A 26346-nucleotide genomic window follows, 5' to 3' on the forward strand; every position below is an offset into this window, starting at 1 on the left:
GGTACCATTTTCTTGCCACGAGTGTTATTACGTGTTGTTGAAAAAGCTCTCCGGTCTTTCTGACATCATGTCTGCATTATTCCACTCTCCGGATCGTCAGATGGTTTCACTTGCAGGCATTGCATCGGAATTTCCCCTTCACTGGCTCTGATGCTATCTTCCCACTTAGTGAGTTTTCATGTGCAGACAGCTTACGCGGGGTAACTCCATCCCTGTGACTGAGTTAAAACAACAATAGCCATCTCGTAAAAAATGCAGCCACTTCCCTTGAAGTACGCGGCCATTTGTGGGCTCAGAGACGAGACAATAAATGCGACTGTTTGCATTTTATTGTCTGATAAGGTTGTGCATAGCTGCATGTGTGGGGAAGAGGAGCTCCCAGCATGCATTGTGGGTTGCAAGCTTTGTTGTGTATTCCATTTGTGTTGACTTCTTGTCCACGCAAAAACACATAACCCACTGAAAAGGCCGTGGTTGTGACTCATCAGTTGACTATCACTCATATAGAGGATCTTTGACATTCCTTAACAAGAGCCATGTTCCTGTAATGCAGGGATTTCAACTGGTGGGTCGTGACCCAAAAGTGGTCAAAAATCTGGGACTTATGTAGAAGATCTCTGACTTTTATTTTTGCATTCCTTAAATGTAAATCCAGTACATGTATATACTGGAAATATTTTTAGGAAGCAAAAATGCTAGCAAAAATGCTAGAAAAGATGCTAACAAAAATGCTAGTCATATATGCTAGTCATAGTGGTTCTCAACTTAAATGTAAATCCAGTACATGTATATACTGGAAATATTTTTAGGAAGCAAAAATGCTAGCAAAAATGCTAGAAAAATGCTAGCAAAAATGCTAGTCATAGTGGTTCTCAACTTAAATGTAAATCCAGTACATGTATATACTGGAAATATTTTAGGAAGCAAAAATGCTAGCAAAGATGCTAGCAAAAATGCTAGTCATATATGCTAGTCATAGTGGTTCTCAACTTAAATGTAAATGCAGTACATGTATATACTGGAAATATTTTTAGGAAGCAAAAATGCTAGCAAAGATGCTAGCAAAAATGCTAGTCATATATGCTAGTCATAGTGGTTCTCAACTTAAATGTAAATCCAGTACATGTATATATACTGGAAATATTTTAGGAAGCAAAAATGCTAGCAAAAATGCTAGTCATATATGCTAGTCATAGTGGTTCTCAACTTAAATGTAAATCCAGTACATGTATATACTGGAAATATTTTTAGGAAGCAAAAATGCTAGCAAAAATGCTAGCAAAAATGCTAGTCACATATGCTAGTCATAGTGGTTCTCAACTTAAATGTAAATCCAGTACATGTATGTATTGGAAATATTTTTAGGAAGTAAAAATGCTAGCAAAAATGCTAGCAAAAATGCTAGTCATATATGCTAGTCATAGTGGTTCTCAACTTAAATGTAAATCCAGTACATGTATATACTGGAAATATTTTTAGGAAGCAAAAATGCTAGCAAAAATGCTAGAAAAGATGCTAACATAAATGCTAGTCATATATGCTAGTCATAGTGGTTCTCAACTTGAATGTAAATCCAGTACATGTATATACTGGAAATATTTTTAGGAAGCAAAAATGCTAGCAAAAATGCTAGTCACATATGCTAGTCATAGTGGTTCTCAACTTAAATGTAAATCCAGTACATGTATATACTGGAAATATTTTTAGGAAGCAAAAATGCTCGCAAAAATGCTAGCAAAAATGCTAGTAATATATGCTAGTCATAGTGGTTCTCAACTTAAATGTAAATCCAGTACATGTATATACTGGAAATATTTTTAGGAAGCAAAAATGCTAGCAAAGATGCTAGCAAAAATGCTAGTCATATATGCTAGTCATAGTGGTTCTCAACTTAAATGTAAATCTAGTACATGTATATACTGGAAATGTTTTTAGGAAGCAAAAATGCTAGCAAAGATGCTAACAAAAATGCTAGCCATATATGCTAGTCATAGTGGTTCTCAACTTAAATGTAAATCCAGTACATGTATATACTGGAAATATTTTAAGAAGCAAAAATGCTAGCAAAAATGCTAGCAAAGATGCTAGCAAAAATGCCAGTCATATATGCTAGTCATAGTGGTTCTCAACTTAAATATAAATCCAGTACATGTAGTATATACTGGAAATATTTTTAGGAAGCAAAAATGCTCGCAAAGATGCTAGCAAAAATGCTAGTCATAGTGGTTCTCAACTTAAATGTAAATCCAGTACATGTATATACTGGAAATATTTTTAGGAAGCAAAAATGCTAGCAAAAATGCTAGTCATATATGCTAGTCATAGTGGTTCTCAACTTAAATGTAAATCCAGTACATGTATATACTGGAAATATTTTTAGGAAGCAAAAATGCTAGCAAAGATGCTAGCAAAAATGCTAGTCATATATGCTAGTCATAGTGGTTCTCAACTGGTTTGCCTGTGGCATCCACCATAACCCGATAATGACACACGGGAACCCAAATAACTCAAATTTCTGCATGCGTGGAAGAGTAGCTCCCATGTGGGTTACCCAGCATGCATTGTGGGTTGCAAACGTGGGTATACTTTTGTGTGTATGTTAGCATGTGTTAGCCGACGTGGTGCAGCTTTGTTGTTTATTCCATTTGTGTTGACTTCTTGTGTTGTCTTGTCCAGGCAAAAAGTCATCAGTTGACTATCACTCATATAGAGGATCTTTGACATTCCTTAACAAGAGCCATGTTCCTGTAATGCAGGGATTTCAACTGGTGGGTCGTGACCCAAAAGTGGTTCTATGATATTTTGCCTTGGCAAAAAATAAATAACACAAAAATAATCTGGGACTTTTAGTATTCCCTCCCCCACCTTTTGTATTTGCAGTAGATTCCTAAAAGAAGTAGAAGATCTTTGACTAGCAGTTTTGCTCTAGATCCTCAAAAACAGCACAACGTTCTTGTCAAATGGAGGATCATTCACAAGTTTTTTTTGCAGTAGATTCCTAAAAACAGCAGTGGTTTTCTCAGGCTCTTTGACTGCTGTTGTTTCAGTAGATTCCTAAAAAGCTTTGTGAGGATCTTTTGATTGCTGTTTTGCAGTAGATCCTTAAAAACTGCAGAACATTTCTGTTGTTTACGAGATCTTTGACTAACAGTTAAAAGGTCAGGATTGTTTAAAAAAACAGCAGAGCCCTCTTGCCACATAGAGGATCTTACTCAAGCCTTTTTTGCAGTAGATTCCTAAAAACAGCAGTGGTTTTCTCAGGCTCTTTGACTGCTGTTGTTTCAGTAGATTCCTAAAAACTGCTGAACATTCCTGTTGTCCAGAAGATCTTAGACCAGCGGTTTTGCAGTAGATCCTTAAAAACAGCAGCGCTGTCTTAGCATATGGAGGCTCCACCACAGTAGATTCTCTAAAACAGCAGTGGCTTTGTGAGGATCTTTTGATTGCTGTTTTGCAGTAGATCCTTAAAAACTGCAGAACATTTCTGTTGCTTACAAGATCTTTGACTAACAGTTAAAAGGTCTGGATTGTTTAAAAAAACAGCAGAGCCCTCTTGCCACATAGAGGAACTTACTCAAGCCTTTTTGCAGTAGATTTCTAAAAGAAGTAGAAGATCTTTGACTAGAAGTTTTGCTCTAGATCCTCAAAAACAGCACAACGTTCTTGTCAAATGGAGGATCATTCACAAGTTTTTGCAGTAGATTCCTAAAAAAAAGTAGAAGATCTCTGACTAGCAGTATTGCTCGAGATCCTCAAAAACAGCAAAACGTTCTTGTCAAATAGAGGATCATTCACAAGTTTTTTGGTATAGATTCCTAAAAAAGTAGATCTCTGACAAGCAGTTTTGCTCTAGATCCTCAAAAACAGCACAACGTTCTTGTCAAATGGAGGATCATCCACAATTTTTTTTGGTATAGATTCCTAAAAAAGTAGATCTCTGACAAGCAGTTTTGCTCTAGATCCTCAAAAACGGCACAACGTTCTTGTCAAATGGAGGATCATTCACAAGTTCTTTTGGCAGTAGATTCCTAAAAAAAAAGTAGAAGATCTCTGAATAGCAGTTTTGCTCTAGATCCTCAAAAACAGCACAACATTCTTGTCAAATGGAGGATCATTCACAAGTATTTTTTGCAGTAGATTCCTAAAAACAGCAGTGGTTTTCTCAGGCTCTTTGTCTGCTGTTGTTTCAGTAGATTCCTAAAAACTGCTGAACATTTCTGTTTTTCCAGAAGATCTTAGACCAGCGGTTTTGCAGTAGATCCTTAAAAACAGCAGCGCTCTCTTAGCAGTAGATTCTCTAAAACAGCAGTGGCTTTGTGAGGATCTTTTGATTGCTGTTTTGCAGTAGATCCTTAAGAACTGCAGAACATTTCTGTTGTTTACGAGATCTTTGACTAACATTCCTTAAAAGCAGCCATGTATATACTGGAAATATTTTTAGGAAGCAAAAATGCTAGCCATATATCCACCATAACTCGATAATGACACACGGTAACCCAAATAACTCAAATTTCTGCATGTGTGGGGAAGACAACAACCTTTATAAATGGGGCCTCTGGTCTGCCAGAGAATAAAAACACGTAGTACGAAGCAGCTTGTTGCCTGGTCTAAAATATACGACTTATCATTTGGCGTATTTTGCCTTTATGAATATGATGAATATATGCATTTATTATTAGAACGCACAAAATATCAAGAAGACCATATGCAAATGTAATGGTTTGTACAAAGAATGGGATTTATGAAATGTGGAATCAGTTTGCGGTCTGTGTTTTGGCGTTTGGAAGGCATTTAAATTAGCTTTGAAAACATGAGTATGACACAAACTAAAACGTCTGTTTTATCCATCTACAAACAGACCGGGAGACTTATTCGCAAAATTTGCCATTATGCAAATAAGACAATGATGTCATCTACCCCCGCGGTTACCCACCATCACTTAAATTGCAGGCCTTGTGGGAAACACTGACGAGAATGCAACATGAGCAGCACAGAAAAAATATGGAAGTTGAACGACATCCAGGCAAGACCTCCACTACATGTACTCGGCATGACGCCGATATCAAAACAAGAGTTCAGAACATTCATAATTAATGGTAATGGTAATGGTAATGGTAATGGTAATGGTAATGGTTTGATTTCATTTGAACATGCATCAGATTACAATTGAATGCATCCCATAATCAGTTCACAGTTCCACATGTCCAAAAGGAGTAGGAAGAAGCAAAGCTTATTAAATCCTACCCCTCCATCTGGTACTTTTACAATCAGTAACTGTTACATTTGTTCACTTCCTGCTTTCCTAATATAGTTTAAGTTTAAGTTTAAATTAAATTAAATTAAATTAAATTAAATTAAATTAAATTAAATTAAATTAAATTAAATTAAATTAAATTAAATTAAATTAAATTAAATTAAATTAAATTAAATTAAATTAAATTAAATTAAATTAAATTAAATTAAATTAAATTAAATTAAATTAAATTAATAGGGTTAGGGTTATTGAATGCATTATGAATTATCCTTACTGACCTTTCTATATAGGATATAGTTCATCTTAGACCGCAAATTAAATTAAATTAAATTATTTATTTGTAATTATTTTTTTTTACCGTTTTGTTAAGTCATTATTTATTTATTTGTAATTATTTTTTTACCGTTTTGTTAAGTCATTATTTATTTATTTGTAATTATTTTTTTTACTGTTTTATTAAGTCATTATTTATTTATAATTATCATTATTTATTTATTTGTAATTATTTTTTTACCGTTTTGTTAAGTCATTATTTATTTATTTGTAATTATTTTTTTTTACTGTTTTATTAAGTCATTATTTATTTATTTGTACTTATTTTTTATGATCTCAGGGAAGAACTACTAAATTAAATTAAATTTAAAAAATACTTAAATCATATTAGGAAAGCAGGAAGTGAACAAATGTAACAGTTACTGATTGTAAAAGTACCAGATGGAGGGGTAGGATTTAATAAGCTTTGCTTCTTCCTACTCCTTTTGGACATGTGGAACTGGGAACTGATTATGGGATGCACTCAATTGTAATCTGATGCATGTTCAAATGAAATTAAACCATTACCATTACCATATAAGCAAGTTGAAGTATTTGTGATTTTAGAAATAAGGAGTTAGTATGTTCTCTGTAGGCGGCATTATGAATTATCCTTACTGACCTTTTTTGCAGTACATTTAGCGAGTGAAGATTGCTTTTATAGTTATTAGCCCATTAGCCCAGAGCAATAAAGATTGTGGAGTGATTTCTGATTGAGAACTAAAACTAAAATAACTACAAAATAAACTAAATAAACTACAGTCCGTGAGTAGTTATTATTTTATTTTAATTATTATTATTATTTTTTTTCTTCAGGCAACAAGCTAGTTAAGCCTGATTCTGAAGTGAAGTTTGCAGCCTGACAACTTTCCACGGTGCGGTGTCGATGTTCGGCATGCAGGAAGTGATGTCGTGACTTTTTCCACCGCTGCACACAACTAATGGAGTCTGTTGGATGAGTGGTTTGTTCAACAATTCAAAGCACATCCGTTTGTTCTTCGACATAGGAATATGCTTTTAAAAACTCTCCGGCGTAAACACACGTTGGACGTGTTTATACGTTTCTAAAGAAGGCTGGCTGTCGCTGACTTACTGTTTATACAACATCTCATTCTAAGTCGGCCATTTATTGTGCCCTCAAGAGAGCATAAAATGACACACAAAACGTGAAATTAAGATTTTTTTCCTACAGATCCTAGGAAACAAAAAAAACTGCACAGAATAGTACAGTTTTTCCAATACTTCCTGTCTATGAATTAAGGCCATGACCGCGGGAACCAAGATTTAATTCCATATAATGCATATTTTAATTCTCATACATGTACACTACCGCTCAAAAGTTTGGGATCACTTGCAAATTTCTTTGTTTTGCAAAGAAAAACACATTTTCATGCATTTCATGAACAATTTTTTTCCATTTCACAAAAATTTTTTATCCAAAAAATCAGATGATTTTCAAAGAAGGATGTACATTTTTGCATACAGGCCTACTATCAACAACTAAATATTAGAAAACCCATCTAAAAATTCTCTTACTATGCTGTTAACTACTCCCTTCAGAGGGCAGCACAAATTGGGTCTAACAAGGACAGAAAAACGCTGCACAATTATGCAAGAAGACAAATATCCAGACCAGGGGTCTCAAACTCAATTTACTTGGGGGCCACTGGAGCTAGGGTCTGGGTGAGACTGAGCCGCATCAGGTTTTCCAAAAAAAAAAAAAAACGCATTTATTAAAAACTGAAAAATTAATAAACTTTGCTTTGGTTCCGATTTTCTACAATAAAAGCTCTGATAAAACATTCCACTGTTCTCAAATATCTTAATTTTTATTTTTCTACACAAAATAAGATAAAAAATAAATAAATAAATCAAGAATAAAGAAAATCAATCAATCAGTAATAAATAAATATAATAATAATAATAATAAAAACTTAAGAAACCACATATAGTTGGTGGGTAGACAAATGATTTTTTTCAGATTAAAATGAACAAAGCATTATTAGAGCCCTGTAGACATGACAAAACACGACTATAGTCACATTTATACTCTTTTTATTTACAACATATTGCGCAACTGCAGGGTCTTGAGACACATGCTAACTCGCAAAATAGAGAGCTAGCGACCTAAACGGTAGCCTTCAAGTTATTTCCTTTCAACTTAAATAGCCAAAAACTTACCACTTCCACACGGATAGGGAGGATAACTATTAACAGTTATTTAACCTTTAACATGAACATTAATCAAATGTAATAATTTTTTCTGGGTACATGATACCATACAGCATCCATATTAAACTAACATTAAACTTTCATATCAAGGCGGGGGCCTCAAACTAGTGTCCTGCGGGCCACATTTGGCCTGCGGGCCGAGTGTTTGAGACCCCTGATCTAGACAAATACCTCACAGGTCATCACCTGGCAGCTTCACTAAGTAGTAGCCGTCAAACACCAGTGTCAGTATCAACAGTGAAGTGGCGACTTTAGGATGCTGGACTTCATAGCAGGACTGCCAAGAAAAAGCCATATCTCAGACTGGCCCAAAAAATGATCCCAAAGTGATCCCAAAGGTAGAAGGTGGCCAGAAATATTTCAGTATTGAACAAAGCAAAATTTGTTCTCAATCAGAAATCACTCCACACTCTTTATTGCTCTCTGGTTCTACCATATCTTACTTATTGTGTGGAAATATGGGCTAATAAGCAACCTATATAAAATAAAATAAAATAAAATAAAATAAAATAAAATAAAATAAAATAAAATAAAATAAAATAAAATAAAATAAAATAAAATAAAATAAAATCAAATAAAATAAAATAAAATAAAATAAAATAAAATAAAATAAAATAAAATAAAATAAAATAAAATAAAATAATAAAGCTAAAGGCCAAAAAGCAATCTTCACTCGCTAAATGCACTGCAAAAAAGGTCAGTAAGGATAATTCATAATGCCGCCTACAGAGAACATACTAACTCCTTATTTCTAAAATCACAAATACTTCAACTTGCTGATATAGTTCATCTTCAAACAGCTAAAATAATGCATAAGGCTAAAAATAAGCAATTAGCTAAAAATGTCATCCAATACTTCTCTACAAGAGAGGAGAAATATGATCTCAGGGAAGAAGTACATTTGAAACACTTCTATGCTAGGACTACGTTATGCTAGCCATAGCATTTCAGTATGTGGAATCAAACTATGGAATGGATTGAGTAAGGACCTCAAACAATGCACAACGATGAGCCAATTCAAGAAACAATACAAGCAGTTGATGTTTGCTAAATACAAGGATGAAGAGTCTTGAACCAGTCATGATGTGCTATATATATCACTATATTGACACGCACTATGGTACACATTATGGCATTGGATGCTCATATCACCTCCTACTTCAGTACGGGACAAAAAATTAAATTAAATTAAATTAAATTAAATTAAATTAAATTAAATTAAATTAAATTAAATTAAATTAAATTAAATTAAATTAAATTAAATTAAATTAAAAATTAAATTAAATTAAAAATTAAATTAAAAATTAAATTAAATTAAATTAAATTAAATTAATAGGGTTAGGGTTATTGAATGCATTATGAATTATCCTTACTGACCTTTATATATATAGGATATAGTTCATCTAAGCCGCAAATTAAATTAAATTAAAAATTAAATTAAAAATTAAATTAAAAATTAAATAAAAAAAATAAAATAAAATAAAATAAAATAAAATAAAATAAAATAAAATAAAATAAAATAAAATAAAATAAAATTAAATTAAATTAAATAAAATTAAATTAAATTAAATTAATAGGGTTAGGGTTATTGAATGCATTATGAATTATCCTTACTGACCTTTATATATAGGATATAGTTAATCTTAGACCGCAAATTAAATTAAAAACCTTAAACTGTATTATGGAAAGCAGGAAGTGAACAAATGTAACAGTTACTGATTGTAAAAGTACCAGATGGAGGGGTAGGATTTAATAAGCTTTGCTTCTTCCTACTCCTTTTGGACATGTGGAACTGGGAACTGATTATGGGATGCATTCAATTGTAGTCTGATGCATGTTCAAATGAAATTAAACCATTACCAAAGTCTATATGTCTATGTGTGCCCTGTGATTGGCTGGCCACCAGTCCAGGGTGTACCCCGCTTCTCTCGCCCCAAGACAGCTGGGATAGGCTCCAGCATGCGGATAAGCAATATAGAAAAAACATGCTTTTGAAAGTACTGTTGTTGGTGCGCACAAAGCCAGAGTTAAAAGCTATAATCAAATATCCCCAATGCAAGAGCGTTTGTGAGCAGTTCCACATGCAGGGAAGTATGCGCCATAAAACACTTCAACAGGATCATTATGAGGAGACTCAACAGCAGCGCCCTGAGGCTCCAAAGAACTTTTGATGCAGGCATGATGATGGCCAGCCACATGTTTAGTCAACTCACTAACTCTTCCTCTGACAAACACGTGAGGTGGAAATGCTCAGCAACATGAGGAAATGTAAGCTTAAACAAACGCTGGCGGTTTCACACGGGCTTTGACTCGACATTGACCGAGCACCAGAGGAACAGACCCCGGGTCGCTCAGCTCACAGATGATACAATTTATGTGACACAACTCCGGAGATCACGCAATAACCTCAGAGTTAAACAACATTTACATCCTTGTATGCGTATTGTACCACAAGGCAAACGACTAAACGTATAATGTGGATTTCAAGTGACAAGATGGCTGCTACTAAAATACTACTACCGTATTGTCTGGACTATAAGTCGCTCCGGAGTATAAGCGGCACAAGGCCAAAAATGCATAGTTATGCGGAAAAAAACATATATAAGTCACACTGGAGTAATTTATTTTCCAAACTACTTGACCAAAACAGACATTACGTCCGCTTGGAACGCAAGTATTGTAAGTATACTGGAGTATAAATCGCATTTTTAGTATTTTTATTTTATTTTAAATAATACAAATGAATATAAAATGTAATTAAATTAGTCGTATTCAATGATTCAAAGGTTTAGTCACATTAGTTACAAGGTTGCTGTGGATTCATTTTGATTAATCACGATTAAAAGTAATTAATTACTAATCTCTATTCTCACTTGTCACTACGGCAAGATGGTAACACTACTTGAAGAAACTACCCAAAATTCATTGTCATTGACATTTCAGGGATTTAATCGTATTGAAATGTTTAATCTGATTAAAAATTACAATGGATTAATCTGCTTTAACACTTCAATTTTGACAGCCCTAAATACTCATTCAATCATTTTCTACCGCTTATTCTTATTCTCATAAGGGTAACGGGGGTGCTGGAGCCTATCCCAGCTGACTTCAGGCAAGAGGCGGGGTACACCCTGGACTGATGGCCAGCCAATCACAGGGCACATATAGACAAACAACCATTCACACTCACATTCATACCTATTGACAATTTGGAGTCGCTAATTAACCTAGCATGTTTTGTAATGTGGGAACATGCAAACTCCACACAGGGTGGAATCGAACTCGGGTCTCCTAGCTGTGTGGCCTGTGCGCTAACCACTCGTCAGCCGTGCAGCCCTGTCGTAAATACTGTATAATATAATGTAATGTAGGACTGAGACTAATAATTTTCTCAGTCAATTAATCTGAAGCTTGTTGTTTCGATTAATCGAGTAATGTTAGTTAGGCTCTGAACAAACCAAATCAAACACTTGCTATTTTTATTTTTATTTTTATTTTTATTTTTATTTTTATTTTTATTTTTATTTTTATTTTTATTTTTATTTTTATTTTTATTTTTATTTTTATTTTTATTTTTATTTTTATTTTTATTTTTATTTTTATTTTTATTTTTATTTTTATTTTTATTTTTATTTTTATTTTTATTTTTATTTTTTACGTCCTCTTGGAAGGCAAGTTGTAACAATAAAAGAATAGAGAACAGGCTGAATAGGTGTAAGATATGCTAACACAATGCTTATTCAGCTACACTAAAAATAAACATGAACAGAAAAGGTGTCCAGTATTTATGTAACATCAACACTTTTTTCATTTATAAGTCGCTCTGGAGTATAAGTCACAGGAACAGCCAACCTATGAAAAAAGTGCCATTTATAGTTCGGAAAATATGTTAAATTTAGGTCAAAGATGGTGCATAAACAGTGGTGTGACACAACACAACCTCCCTGAGATGAATTGAGATCTTTCAGTCTGGAAAAGGCAAAAAGGTTATAAAGCCATTTCTAAAGCTCTAGGACTCTAGTGAACCACAGCGAGAGCAAATCCAATATCTTCCAAGGAGTGGCCGGTCAAACAAAATGACCCCAAGAGCGCAACAACAAGTTATCCAAGAGGTCACAAAAGACCCCACAACAACATTAAATTTACATTCACGGATTATCCAAATAATCGACAACTATTCAGCTATATGTGTACCGTGTATGTGTGTAAGTGATCCTTCAGACTTTATTATTTCATTATTTTTAATGAGCTGTGTGAAATTGGCGATACAGTAAACCTCGGATATATCGGACTCGGATATATCGGGAATTCGCTCACAACGGACAGATAAAAAAGAACCGATTTTTCTGTAATGCATTTCCAATAAAAATTCATTGCATATATCAGATTTTTTTTAACGGATTTCGCCTATTTCGGACAAAATCTCCAGTCCCGTTCCAATGCATTTCCATGAAATTTCCCTCGCATATATCGGATGGCCGCATCGTGGCGCTCCGATTCGCCGAATCGTGACAGGCCGCTATACGACGTCATTTGCAGCGTTTGCAGCGTTGCCTGCGCGTCCAGGTACATTGGAAACATAGTCAAGGAAGTGCCTTTTTATAACGGATAAAATCCGATTTACGCATATACCGGATATAAATCCGATATATGCGTAAAACGGACATTTTCCGGTATACGCATATAACGGATTTCGCTTATATCGGACAAAACCAGTGGGAACAATTGAATCCGATTATATCCGAGGTTTACTGTACATGCAAACATGGCAACTTTGGAAAAACTATGGAAATTATGAACTATGGAAAACAGGAAATGGTTTAGCTGGAAATGTGTACATTGAGACACTTCTTCCTCCCAAAAAAAGCATCACAAATCCATGTTGGATTCATGGTCAATTTCATTGTTCTCACGTGTGCAGTGTCGTCCACTGGAATGCGGGAATTTTTTTCAAAACTTGAAACAAAACAAGGTCGCTCCCAATTCCTTTTCTTTGCGTACAGTAGGAACTAAAAAATCATGAATATTTCCTTTTACAACCCAGCCTAGTTTAGTCCTCATTTTTGCCATGCAGCTGTGCTTCTCAGGGGACGTGCTGCTCACATGCTAATGCTAATCCGCAGCTATAAATACATATTAAATAATAACTTTTATCAAATAATACAAAAAAAACTGCAAAAATGTGTTTTTTTTCCCTAGCTTTCCTGACGCGAGGTGTCGGTATGGTGACAAACGACATTATTTTTCATTTATTTTATTTTTATTTTATGTTATTTTATGTTATTATTTATTATTTATTATTTATTATTTATTATTTATTATTTATTATTTATTATTTATTATTTATTATTTATTATTTATTATTTATTATTTATTATTTATTATTTATTATTTATTATTTATTATTTATTATTTATTATTTATTTTTTATTTTTTATTTTTTATTTTTTATTTTTTATTGATCAGAAGTTGCTCTATGTATTGTTTATTATTCAGCTATACGTGTACCGTGTATATGTGTAAGTGATCATTGAAACACAAAAATGTGTTTTTTTTCCCTAGCTTTCCTGACGCGAGGTGTCGGTATGGTGACAAACGACATGCTGCTGAATGTTGTTAGCGTGTCGTGGGTCTGGTACTCATTATGGGCCCTGCTCTGGGACTAATTAGAGCAATGCATGACATTCCCATGGACACGCTCGGTTTGAATGAACCAGAAGATAGACGGCCTGCCTGTGTGAGTGTCCTTCCAAAACACGACCGCTTTTACTAAAGACCTGCTTTGTTTCTCACCACTCCTTGTTTGTCTTAGCATTTAGTTAGCATAGTATTTGAAATAATACAAATGAATATAAAATTTAATTAAATTAGTCGCATTAAATGATTAAAATGTTTAGTCACATTAGTTACAAGGTTGCTGTGGATTCATTTTGATTAATCACAATTAAAAGTAATTAATTACTAATCTCTATTCTCACCTGTGACTACGGCAAGATGGTAACACTACTTGAATAAACTACCCAAAATTCATTGTCATCTACATTTCAGGGATTTAATCGTATTGAAATGTTTAATCAGATAAAAAATGACAATGGATTAATCTGCTTTAACACTTCAATTTCGCTAATTAACCTAGCATGTTTTGTAATGTGGGAGGGAACATGCAAACTCCACACAGGGTGGAATCGAACTCGGGTCTCATAGCTGTGTGGCCTGCGCGCTAACCACCTTTTATTATTTTTTTTATTTTTATTTTTATTTTTATTTTTATTTTTATTTTTATTTTTATTTTTATTTTTATTTTTATTTTTATTTTTATTTTTATTTTTATTTTTATTTTTATTTTTATTTTTATTTTTATTTTTATTTTTATTTTTATTTTTATTTTTATTTTTATTTTTATTTTTATTTTACGTTCTCTTGGAAGGCAAGTTCTAACAATAAAAGAATAGAGAACAAGCTGAATAGGTGTAAGATATGCTAACACAATGCTTATTCAGCTAGACAAAAAATAAACATTTTTTATTTTTTATTTTTTATTTTTTTTATTTTTTATTTTTTATTTTTTATTTTTTATTTTTTATTTTTTATTTTTTATTTTTTATTTTTTATTTTTTATTTTTTATTTTTTATTTTTTATTTTAACCACTCGTCAGCCGTGCAGCCCTGCCCTAAATACTGTATAATATAATGTAATGTAGGACTGAAACTAATTATTTTCTCAGTCAATTAATCTGAAGCTTGTTGTTTCGATTAATCGAGTAATGTTAGTTAGGCTCTGAACAAACCAAACCAAATCAAACACTTGCTATTTTTATTTTTATTTTTATTTTTATTTTTATTTTTATTTTTATTTTTATTTTTATTTTTATTTTTATTTTTATTTTTATTTTTATTTTTATTTTATTTTTATTTTTATTTTATTTTTATTTTTATTTTTATTTTTATTTTTATTTTTATTTTTATTTTTATTTTTATTTTTATTTTTATTTATTTTTATTTTTATTTTTATTTTTATTTTTTATTTTAACCACTCATCAGTCGTGCAGCCCTGCCCTAAATACTATATAATATAATGTAATGTAGGACTGCAACTAATTATTTCCTCAGTCAATTAATCTGAAGCTTGTTGTTTCGATTAATCGCGTAATGTTAGTTAGGCTCTGAACAAACCAAACCAAACACTTGCTACATTTGAGAGGCTGAACTCAGAGGATATTCAATGATAAAATATACCAAGAAAAACAGAAAATATAGAAAAGTTTTGCCATGAAATTCCAATGAAATTCCACATTTCCTTGTTTACTTTCTGTTTCAGATCCCCTGCTCCTGCCTGGAGGCGGAGCTACTGAACGCACCTGGGGCCGATTGCCCTTTCCATGTACTTATAGGCTGACTGCTGACAGCTGAGGAATGTTGGATCTTTCCTCTTTGGCACCATGCTGCATGTGGTCATGTAATTATGTCGTTATTGCCACATTATTATAAAAATTATTCAATGTGTGCAAAGTTCAATTACGGTTTTCAAGCATGCGGAAATTACTTTTTTGTGTGAAAAAGTAAACATATGCTTACTTTTGCTTAAGTTGACAAATAAAGGTGCCATTAGCCACGTATACATGGACCCAAATATTCCAATTGCATTTGGTTTATTTGCTCAAACGGTAAAAGAATGTAACCTTTGTATACACCTCATTCCCAAAGAAAAGTGCCAATCCCAATGAAAATATAATGGGATTCCCAGGAATGTATGGAATATTCCTTTCCCCAATCCGATTTCCGCACAAACGGAAAGTTGTCAGACTGCGTTCTTCTTCTTCTTCTGTTGTTTATTGGCGGTTGGCAAGCAGCTTTCGTTGTGCATTAGCGCCATCTGTGGAACAGAATCTAAACCCTTCTATACTTTATTCATAAAAATAAAATATGTATCTATATAAAACATGTCCCCAGTTTCATTCTAAAATATTAGCAAGATTGAATTTGATCTTTTCCTGTTTAAATTGATCTTTCAGCGCATGCTCAGATATGACGTAACACGCAGATCCAGACGTTCTTCGCTTTTAAAAATGGAGGCCAGCAATCGGAACTGGACTGCTAAGGAAAGTTTCATTTTGATCCAAACTAAAATTCAAGACTGGACCAACGAAAAACTGGCAATACAGAAGAAAAACTCTGAAAAGTCGGTATCACGTAATGTTGATGTTTACGTTTTACTGGGCATGCCCCATTGACTATTCTGTTTGATTATAGCGCCGCATGTAAACAAGAGATTGGAATATTCCTTTCCATGTATACCATTGTTTTCGGAAAGGTTTTTTCGGAAAGATTCCATTCGGAATGTAAACGTGGCTATTGTGGGTTTCGGAGGATGCTACTGCTGTTGAAAAAAAAGATGTGGATTTTCTCTTGGAGATGAATGAACTATCTGTCTGGATGGATTGAGTAAGGACCTTTGAGTAAGGAAATGAAATGAAATGAAATAAAATAAAATAAAATAAAATAAAATAAAATAAAATAAAATAAAATAAAATAAAATAAAATAAAATAAAATAAAATAAAATAAAATAAAATAAAATAAAATAAAATAAAATAAAATAAAATAAAATAAAATAAAATAAAATAAAATAAAATAAAATAAAATAAAATAAAATAAAATAAAATAAAATAAAATAAAATAAAATAAAATAAAATAAAATAAAATAAAATAAAATTTAAAATGAAATGAAATGAAATTTAAAATGAAATGAAATGAAATTTAAAATGAAATAAAATGAAATAAAATGAAATAAAATGAAATGAAATAAAATAAAATGAAATAAAATGAAATAAAATAAAATATAAAATGAAATAAAAAATTAGTTAAATCATATTAGGAAAGCAGGAAGTGAACAAATGTAACAGTTACTGATTGTAAAAATTAAATTAAATTAAATTTAATTTAATTTAAAATACTCAAATTATATTAGGAAAGCAGGAAGTGAACAAATGTAACAGTTACTGATTGTAAAAATTAAATTAAATTAAATTTACTTTGAAATACTCAAATTATATTAGGAAAGCAGGAAGTGAACAAATGTAACAGTTACTGATTGTAAAAGTACCAGATGGAGGGGTAGTATTTAATAAGCTTTGCTTCTTCCTACTCCTTTTGGACATGTGGAACTGGGAACTGATTATGGGATGCACTCAATTGTAATCTGATGCATATTCAAATGAAATTAAACCATTACCATTACCATATCTACCGGTCTATCGATTTGGGACAAGGCTGTTGTTAGTTTGGACACCTGATAAATATTTAACTCGATAAATAACAATAATTTGGTATTGTATTTATGAATAAAATATAACTTTATGGTATGTAACAATAAAACAATAAAAGCTGAACTCCATGTGAGGGTGCCGATGTTGAATAGCGTGTATGACGTGACAACCACACTCCGAGGAGGGCAGCACAGAGACGGCATGAACTGCGCTCTGAATAAAGGTGATAATGACAGGGTGTGCGCTCAGACACACATGCTAGAATGTGTTTTACAAACCCCTCGAGGCAAAAAGCATGTTCACAGCAAAAAAAGTCAACGTTTGCATGGTTTGTAGGAACGTTCTGTCACGTCCATTACACGTCAAGCCCTCCAGCGAACACATCATCTTCACTGGTTTTATCATACTTACTCACTTTACATTTACTTTACATTGCATCAATGTGTTGTTTCCTTTGGGTTGTCCCATGAAAAGCTTTCAGAAAATATTTGCAAGAATGTTATGGTAATGGTTTTATTTCATTTGAACATGCATCAGATTACAATTGAGTGCATCCCATAATCAGTTCCCAGTTCCACATGTCCAAAAGGAGTAGGAAGAAGCAAAGCTTATTAAATCCTACCCCTCCATCTGGTACTTTTACAATCACTAACTGTTACATTTGTTCACTTCCTGATTTAATTTAATTTAATTTAATTTAATTTAATTTAATTTAATTTAATTTAATTTAATTTAATTTTATTTTATTTTATTTTATTTTATTTTATTTTATTTTATTTTATTTTATTTTATTTTATTTTATTTTATTTTATTTTATTTTATTTTATTTTATTTTATTTTATTTTATTTTATTTTATTTTATTTTATTTTATTTTATTTTATTTTATTTTATTTTATTTTATTTTATTTTATTTTATTTTATTTTATTTTATTTTATTTTATTTTATTTTATTTTATCCTAGCCCTCCATTTGTTACTTTTACAATCAGTTACATTTGTTCACTTCCTGCCTTCCTAATATGATTAAAGTATATTTTTTTAATTTAATTTAATTTAATTTAATTTAATTTAATTTAATTTAATTTAATTTAATTTTATTTTATTTTATTTTATTTTATTTTATTTTATTTTATTTTATTTTATTTTATTTTATTTTATTTTATTTTATTTTATTTTATTTTATTTTATTTTATTTTATTCTCACTTTAATTTAATTTAATCCTTATTAAATCGTACCCCTCCACTTGGTACTTTTACCATCAGTAACAGTTACATTTGTTCACTTCCTGCTTTCCTAATATGATTTCAGTAATTTTTTTAATTTAATATAATTTAATTTAATTTACGAGGTGATATGACCATACAATGACATAATGACATAATAATCTAATGATTTTAGAAATTATGAATTATCTTTACTGGCCTTTTTTGCAGTACATTTAGAGTGAAGATTGCTTTTTTGCCTTTGGCTTTATTTTTTATTTTTATTTTTATTTTTATTTTTATTTTTATTTTTATTTTTATTTTTATTTTTATTTTTATTTTTATTTTTATTTTTATTTTTATTTTTATTTTTATTTTTATTTTTATTTTTATTTTTATTTTTATTTTTATTTTTATTTTTATTTTTATTTTTATTTTATTTTTATTTTTATTAGCCCATATTTCCACCCAATAAGTAAGATATGGTAGAACCAGAGAGCAATAAAGAGTGTGGAGTGATTTCTGATTGAGAACAAATTTTGCTTTGTTCAATACTGAAATATTTCTGGCCACCTTATGTTGTATATTTGTAATATGAGGTTTCCAGCTCATATTTCCAGCCGTTCTATCTGACTAAAAACGCTCGTGCAGGAGGTAGAGCGAGTACGTAACGATCCCTCGCTCAGCCTTTTCTCGCTCTCTCTGCTCCATCACACTGACTGAGTCTTCTGTTCGAGTTTCTTCCTTACAGGGAAGAAACCGCCGCTGCCAAAGTGCTTCCTCATGTGGCTTTCAGTTGGTTTTAGTTCACGTGAGGAGCGTGGTCATGGACCTGATCCATCTGGAAAGTGGCCTGAGATGTTCCTCGAGTATAAGATATACAATACAATAGACATACGTACATTACAGCCCAAAAAAGTGAATTGTTTTTTATTTTAAAAAAATATGTAATGTTACAAAAAATACCATTATCAAAATAAAGGAAATAAAAAATACAAAATTAAAATAAAATAAAAAATATATTAAAATGATACAATTGCCTTCTTTAGTTTCATAATATATAATAAATTGCTTTGTTAAATTAATAATAAACATTCAAAAATATTTTAAACAATACAATAATTTCCAAAAATAATTATTAAACTGTAAAAATAATCCAAACAAAAACATGTTATTTATGATCCAAGCAAAATATTTTTATTAATAAATGTAATTCATCTATATAATTTGCTCACATTATTGAAATTTAATTACATTTAAATTAAATAAAATATAATGTTAACAATAATTTAATATCTAATGAAAACATTATTTATTTAAAAAATAATAACAAACAAAATGTTGTTATTTGTACAGCAAACATAATAGAAATAATATTATATTACAATCCATTAAGCAAAATATGTGAATATTTATAATGTATTATTTCTTTGTTGTACATAGGAAATTATAATGTTGAAAAGTAAAAAAACACATAAAAACATGTAGTTTTTTGTAATATATATATATATATATATATATATATATATATATAAAAGTAAATAAATAAAATTATGTATTTATTTGTAATTATTTTTTACCATTTTTTTAAGTTATTAATTATTTGTAATTATTTTTTATTATTTTATTTTTTATTATTATTTATACAAAAGTAAATAAATAAAATTATTTATTTATTTGTAATTATTTTTTTATTTTTTCCCATTTTATTAAGTCATTATTTATTTATTTGTTATTATTTTATTATTTATTATTTTATTATTTATTTTATAAAAGTAAAAAACTACATAAAAACATGTAGTTTTTTTGTCATATATATATATAACTGACTAAAAACATGTAGTTTTTTGTCATATATATATAACTGACTAAAAACATGTAGTTTTTTTGTCATATATATATATAACAAAAAACTACATGTTTTTATGTTTTTTGTTGTATATATATATATATGTAACAAAAAACTACATGTTTTTATGTAGTTTTTTACTTTTCAACATATAATTTATATAATTTATATATTTATCTATATATAGAATATTAAATACAATATTAAATATATATCTATATTTATAAAATATAAATATATATATAGAATATTAACATTTATAAATTCAACTAATTGATGACGATAAAGATATAAGATATATATGATTTAAAAAATAGATAGAAATATTTTAAAATGATAAGATGTATGAATTAAAATGATTATTTATTGACATGAAACTGTATACGATATGTTCCTTTTTTATCTATGATATTTTCGCCAATGCGTCCAGACTTTTAGGGACTCGGTGTAGAAACAAAATGTTCTTGACTTTGTCGTGCCGTCATTCGTGTTTACTTGCGCCTTAAAAATAAACACGAGATCCGACCGTTGAAAAAAAAAACGGTGCTTCAGTGTAAACACGGGCATCGGGCGCATAAAGGATAAATGACAGCATGTCCGACTGTGGCCTTCATTCATTCAAAGCACTTAAAGCGTCACCCCCCCCCCCCCCACACACACACACACACACTCGCATAGAACCACGGCAGCACTTTCCTGAGAAGACGCTAGTGTTTAGCGCGTCAATAAGCACATGTTCAACATGTTTGACTCATTCATTGGCGCTACAACTCAATCCTTGTGACTGTTACTGACACACAACCTCAGTCTGCTGCTGCTGAAGCTGAAGCTCCACATGGAAACCTTTCTTCACCTCCATCATGCTCACACTACCGGATTGGCATTTAAGAACAATGTGGCATTCATGGTGTCAAATTGATACTTATTTTCCAACACCTCAATGAAAATACGATTTATTTTGAATACAAATATTGACTGGTAGGATTTGTGGTATAGAAAAATGTGTCAAGTTGAGTTCTTTAAAGCTTTGGCACAACAAGCTCAAGTCTGCTGTTTGTGTTAATGAAATGAAATATTCAATGTTTACATTCCTTTTTCCTGATAAAGGCAGGTGGTGGCTGGTGCTTTTATAGCATACATGTCCATATAAGAGCATGAGATGTAATGGTAATGGTAATGGTAATGGTAATGGTAATGGTAATGGTTTGATTTAATTTAATTTAATTTAATTTAATTTAATTTAATTTAATTTAATTTAATTTAATTTAATTTAATTTAATTTAATTTAATTTAATTTAATTTAATTTAATTTAATTTAATTTAATTTAATTTAATTTAATTTAATTTAATTTAATTTAATTTAATTTAATTTAATTTAATTTAATTTAATTTAATTTAATATTTCTTCCCTGAGATCATAAAAAATCATTACAAATAAATGAATAATGACTTAATAAAACTGTAACAAATAATTACAAACAAATAAATAATGGCTTAATAAAACGGTAAAGAAAATTACAAATAAATAAATAATGACTTAATGAAACGGTAAAAAAATAATGACAAATAAATAAACAATGCCTTAATAAAACGGTAAAAAAAATAATGACAAATAAATAAATAATTACTTAATGAAACTGTAAAAAATAATTACGAATAAATAAATAAATAATGACTAAATAAAACTGTAAAAAATAATTACAAATATATAAATAAAGACTTAATGAAACGGTAAAAAAATTACAAATAAAAAATAATGATAATTACAAATAAATAAATAAAGACTTAATAAAACGGTAAAAAATTATTACAAATAAATAAATAATGACTTAATAAAACGGTAAAAAATAATTACAAATACATAAATACTGACTTAATAAAACTGTAAAAAATAATTATAAATAAATAAATAATGACTTAATAAAACTGTAAAACAAATAATTACAAATAAATAAATAATGACTTAATAAAACGGTAAAAAATAATTACAAATAAATAAATAATGATAATTACAAATAAATAAATAATGACTTAATAAAACGGTAAAAAATAATTACAAATAAATAAATGATGACTTAATAAAATGGTAAAAAAAATAATTACAAATACATAAATAATGACTTAATAAAACGGTAAAAAAATAATTACAAATCAATAAATAATGACTTAATAAAACGGTAAAAAAATAATTACAAATAAATAGGAATACATTGACTTAAAGGGGACTTATTGTGCTCATTTTGTATCGAGTCGTTGTCTCCTATAGAGCAGCTACACACAATAACCCGCACAGGAAACATTTTAGATGTTGCAGAATCTGCGTCTTTTCCAGCTGTATTTCCTTGGATTTCCAGAATGATCTGTTTGAATTTATTTCATAAGACGTTATTTCTTCTTGACATTTTTTTGTTTGTTTTTTTGTTTATGTGCAACAGCATGCAATGATTGATGGTCGAAGGAGTCACATATGAAGACCTCGTGAGTCGACCAAGCAGTCAACGAGTACTGCGCTTGGGGGATGGTTTGAAGGATCCCTAAGGGCTTTGGTTCTGTTTGATTACAGGGATAGCCGTGCGCTCCTTAAACACCCCCCCACAGCAGAGGAAAGGCCTCTGGTCTCATTTGAAGCCGCAACAGCAGCAGCAGAAGCGGCGGCGGCGGCATTGAAAGCAGCATTTAAGTGCACATGTGTGAGTCATGCTGTGACTTTCTACTCATTCCAGCTTTGGTGTCATTTCATAGATTTATGGCAACGTTTACATGCACATTAGTATGACCGGACAGCTTTAATTCCATGCACACATCCATCTCACAGACACACACAACGCATCGACAATGCATGTCTTCATCTGGCACCGTAGCTTCTACAAATGTCAACATCAATACTGTATGGAAATGTAAATATCAATAATCAACAATACAATGGGATTTTATTATCATTTAAATACAACGTAAATCTCATACTGATAAAAACATCCACTATTACTTTTTTAGGAATGCTAGAATGACATCACATATCATATTTTATTCGTCAATTTTATATTTTTATTTAGATGAATCGTATTACATCATGTATTTTGCATTTGGACTTTTCTATTGTTGAATTTGTTTGAATTAATAGAAATAATAGTGAGTATCATTTTACAGATATGTATGTGTGTTTCTGATTTATTAATTGATTTTTAAAAATTCTCTTTTACATTTACAGTATGTTTAATAAAGTATTTAATTCAATGTAAATAAATTAAATTAATTAAAATTAAACTGCATATTATACAAAAAATATATTTAAATGCAATATTATACAATTCTTAAAATAGTTTGTATCATTTATATCATTCATTTGTAATTAATTTATTTATAATTTGTTTGATTAATTTATCCGCGACCCTCGTGAGGAAAAGCGGTAGACAATGAATGAATTAATATATATATATATATATATATATATATATATATATATATATATATATATATATATATATATATATATATATATATATATATATATATATATATATATATATATATATATATATATATATATATATATATATATATATATATACATGGAGTACTTTTACATTTACAGTACATTTAAAAAAGTATTTAATTAAATGTAATTAAATTAAATTAACTAAAATTAAAGTGAATATTATACTCGAAATATATTTAAATATTTAAATGCAATATTATACAATTCTTAAAATAGTTTATATCATTTATATCATTCATTTGTAATTAATTTATTTATAATTTGATTGATTATTTTTTTAGTTTATTTTATGATTTAATTTAAGTAAAACTTTTGTTTATCCGCGTCCCTCGTGAGGATAAGCGGTAGAAAATGAATGAATGAATGATATATACACATATATACATGGAGTACTTTTACATTTACAGTACATTTAATAAAGTATTTAATTAAATGTAATTAAATTAAATTTATTAAAATTAAATAGCATATTATACACAATATATATTTAAATAATTCATTGATTTTCATACATAGATCATTTATAAATTTAAAATAGTTTATATCATTTAATTCATTTGTAATTAATTTATTTATAACTTGATTTTTTATTTTATAATTTAAGTAAAACTTGAATTTAAATCAAATATATATTACATTTAATTATGACCAGTCCAGGGTGTACCCTGCCTCTCGTCCAAAGACAGCTGGGATAGGCTCCAGCATACCCCCACGACCCTAGTGGATGGGGTTAGGGTTAGATGGACGGATAAAAATGAAAAATTTTGCATTTTTACCTTTAGCATAAAAATACTGTAGGGAGAAAATATTTATTTTGCATGAAAAAATTATAAAGGAAATGTTAGTGTATAGTTTTTTATGTATACTGTACATTAAGATGTGCTATATATATCACTATATTGACACTTACTATGGTACCCATTATGGCATTGGATGCTCATATCACCTCCTACTTTGGGACGGGACAAAAAAAAAAATAATAATAAATAAAATAAATAAAATAAAATAAAATAAAATAAAATAAAATAAAATAAAATAAAATAAAATAAAATAAAATAAAATAAAATAAAATAAAATAAAATAAAATAAATTAAATTAAATTAAATTAAATTAAATTTAAAGTAAAAAAAAGCCTTAAACTGTATTATGGAAAGCAGGAAGTGAACAAATGTAACAGTTACTGATTGTAAAAGTACCAGATGGAGGGGTAGGATTTAATAAGCTTAGCTTCTTCCTACTCCTTTTGGACATGTGGAACTGGGAACTGATTATGGGATGCATTCAATTGTAATTGTACTTCGGTACGAGGTACATTATTTAAAAAAAACACAAAAAAAACCTTAAACGGTATTATGGAAAGCAGGAAGTGAACAAATGTAACAGTTACTGACTGTAAAAGTACCAGATGGAGGGGTAGGATTTAATAAGCTTTGCTTCTTCCTACTCCTTTTGGACATGTGGAACTGTGAACTGATTATGGGATGCACTCAATTGTAATCTGATGCATGTTCAAATGAAATGAAACCATTACCATCACCATTATACGTGTATACTGTATATTATACTGTATATTATACTGTATATTATACTGTATGTCCAGGGCCTTTGAATGTAAAGTCTATTGCTGTTGAGTTCATGTCATTGAGATAAGAATGAAAAGAACTGCTTCTTGCCCCACTGAAAAAAAAAGACTGAGTGGGGGGTGAAAGGGGGAGGGGCGGCCACCCTTCATAGCAAATGGTGAGAGCTGAAAGCAGGAAACCTCCGCTCCCCCGCCCCGGCCCCCGTCCCCCCGCCCCACGGGGAAGGTAAATGAATGAAGATGAGGGACAAAGACAAAGCTCAGCAGGGGACAATTAACATGACAACGACACGAGCCTTCTTGAAGGCCTTGTGAAGACCACATCCAAACCACAATGAGACTTCAAGTGGCAAAAACACTTTCAAGGGACCCCCCCCAATAAGATCACCCCTCCCACCTCGATGACTCCTTCTCGCTTGAAGAAATCAACCAAAGCGGACGCATACTGAAACAATCAGCAACACGTAGCATCCAAACCAAAATAAAAACACTCATAATCTGCTTTTTAATAACTAAATATTCATTTTAAACACATGATAACCACAAACTACACTCATTTTGTCAATAAGTACAATTTCACAAAAAATATAACACATTGTAGTGCATTCAGAATGCTAAAAACTAGCAAGCTAGCTAATGTTGTAGCCCATGTATAATAATAATAATAATAATAATATCTCATTGGTAAGCCATTTTGTTTTTATGATACATAGATTTCAAGATAAAATAAAAATTGTTGGTGTTTTTTTTTTTTTTTGCTCGATTGCAATGAATGAGCCCTCGGGCCACACTTTGACCACCACTTCGTATGCACGACAAACTTTTGTAGCAAAGTTGTAAAAGTTGAAAACAAGGTAAATAAAAGCGAAAGAAAAAAAACACAAAAGGCAAAGTTTCGTATAAGAATATGAATTATGAAAAAAATATCTTACCGTAGCATCTCATGGCGACACCCAGGAAAAACACCCACAGCAAATTCCTCACGGAGTTTCTAGCAGGAAAAGAAAAGTTCATCTTGCCCTCTTTTTTCAGGAGCTCCTCGTCTTCTTCTCTGCCTTCCGAGTCAACAGGCAGTCCGGGACGGAAGGAGTCCTGTCGGCTTGTGAGGAGGAGTCATGTCTGCTGGATCCTGCGGGACGAAGCGACTACCAGAA

General features: G+C 30.3%; 1 protein-coding gene across 1 annotated transcript in view; it reads right to left on the reverse strand.

The window, feature by feature from the left end:
• The window catches only part of ror2 (receptor tyrosine kinase-like orphan receptor 2), a 54125-nt gene extending 27779 nt beyond the window's left edge, over positions 1-26346 (reverse strand). The window contains exon 1 of the mRNA XM_058057776.1: positions 26125-26346. Coding sequence (XP_057913759.1) covers positions 26125-26206 — 82 coding nt within the window. The 5' untranslated portion in view covers positions 26207-26346. The remainder of the gene's footprint in view (positions 1-26124) is intronic.

This window comes from Doryrhamphus excisus, chromosome 19 (genome assembly GCF_030265055.1).
Source record: "Doryrhamphus excisus isolate RoL2022-K1 chromosome 19, RoL_Dexc_1.0, whole genome shotgun sequence".
In the NCBI taxonomy this organism is placed as follows: domain Eukaryota; kingdom Metazoa; phylum Chordata; class Actinopteri; order Syngnathiformes; family Syngnathidae; genus Doryrhamphus; species Doryrhamphus excisus.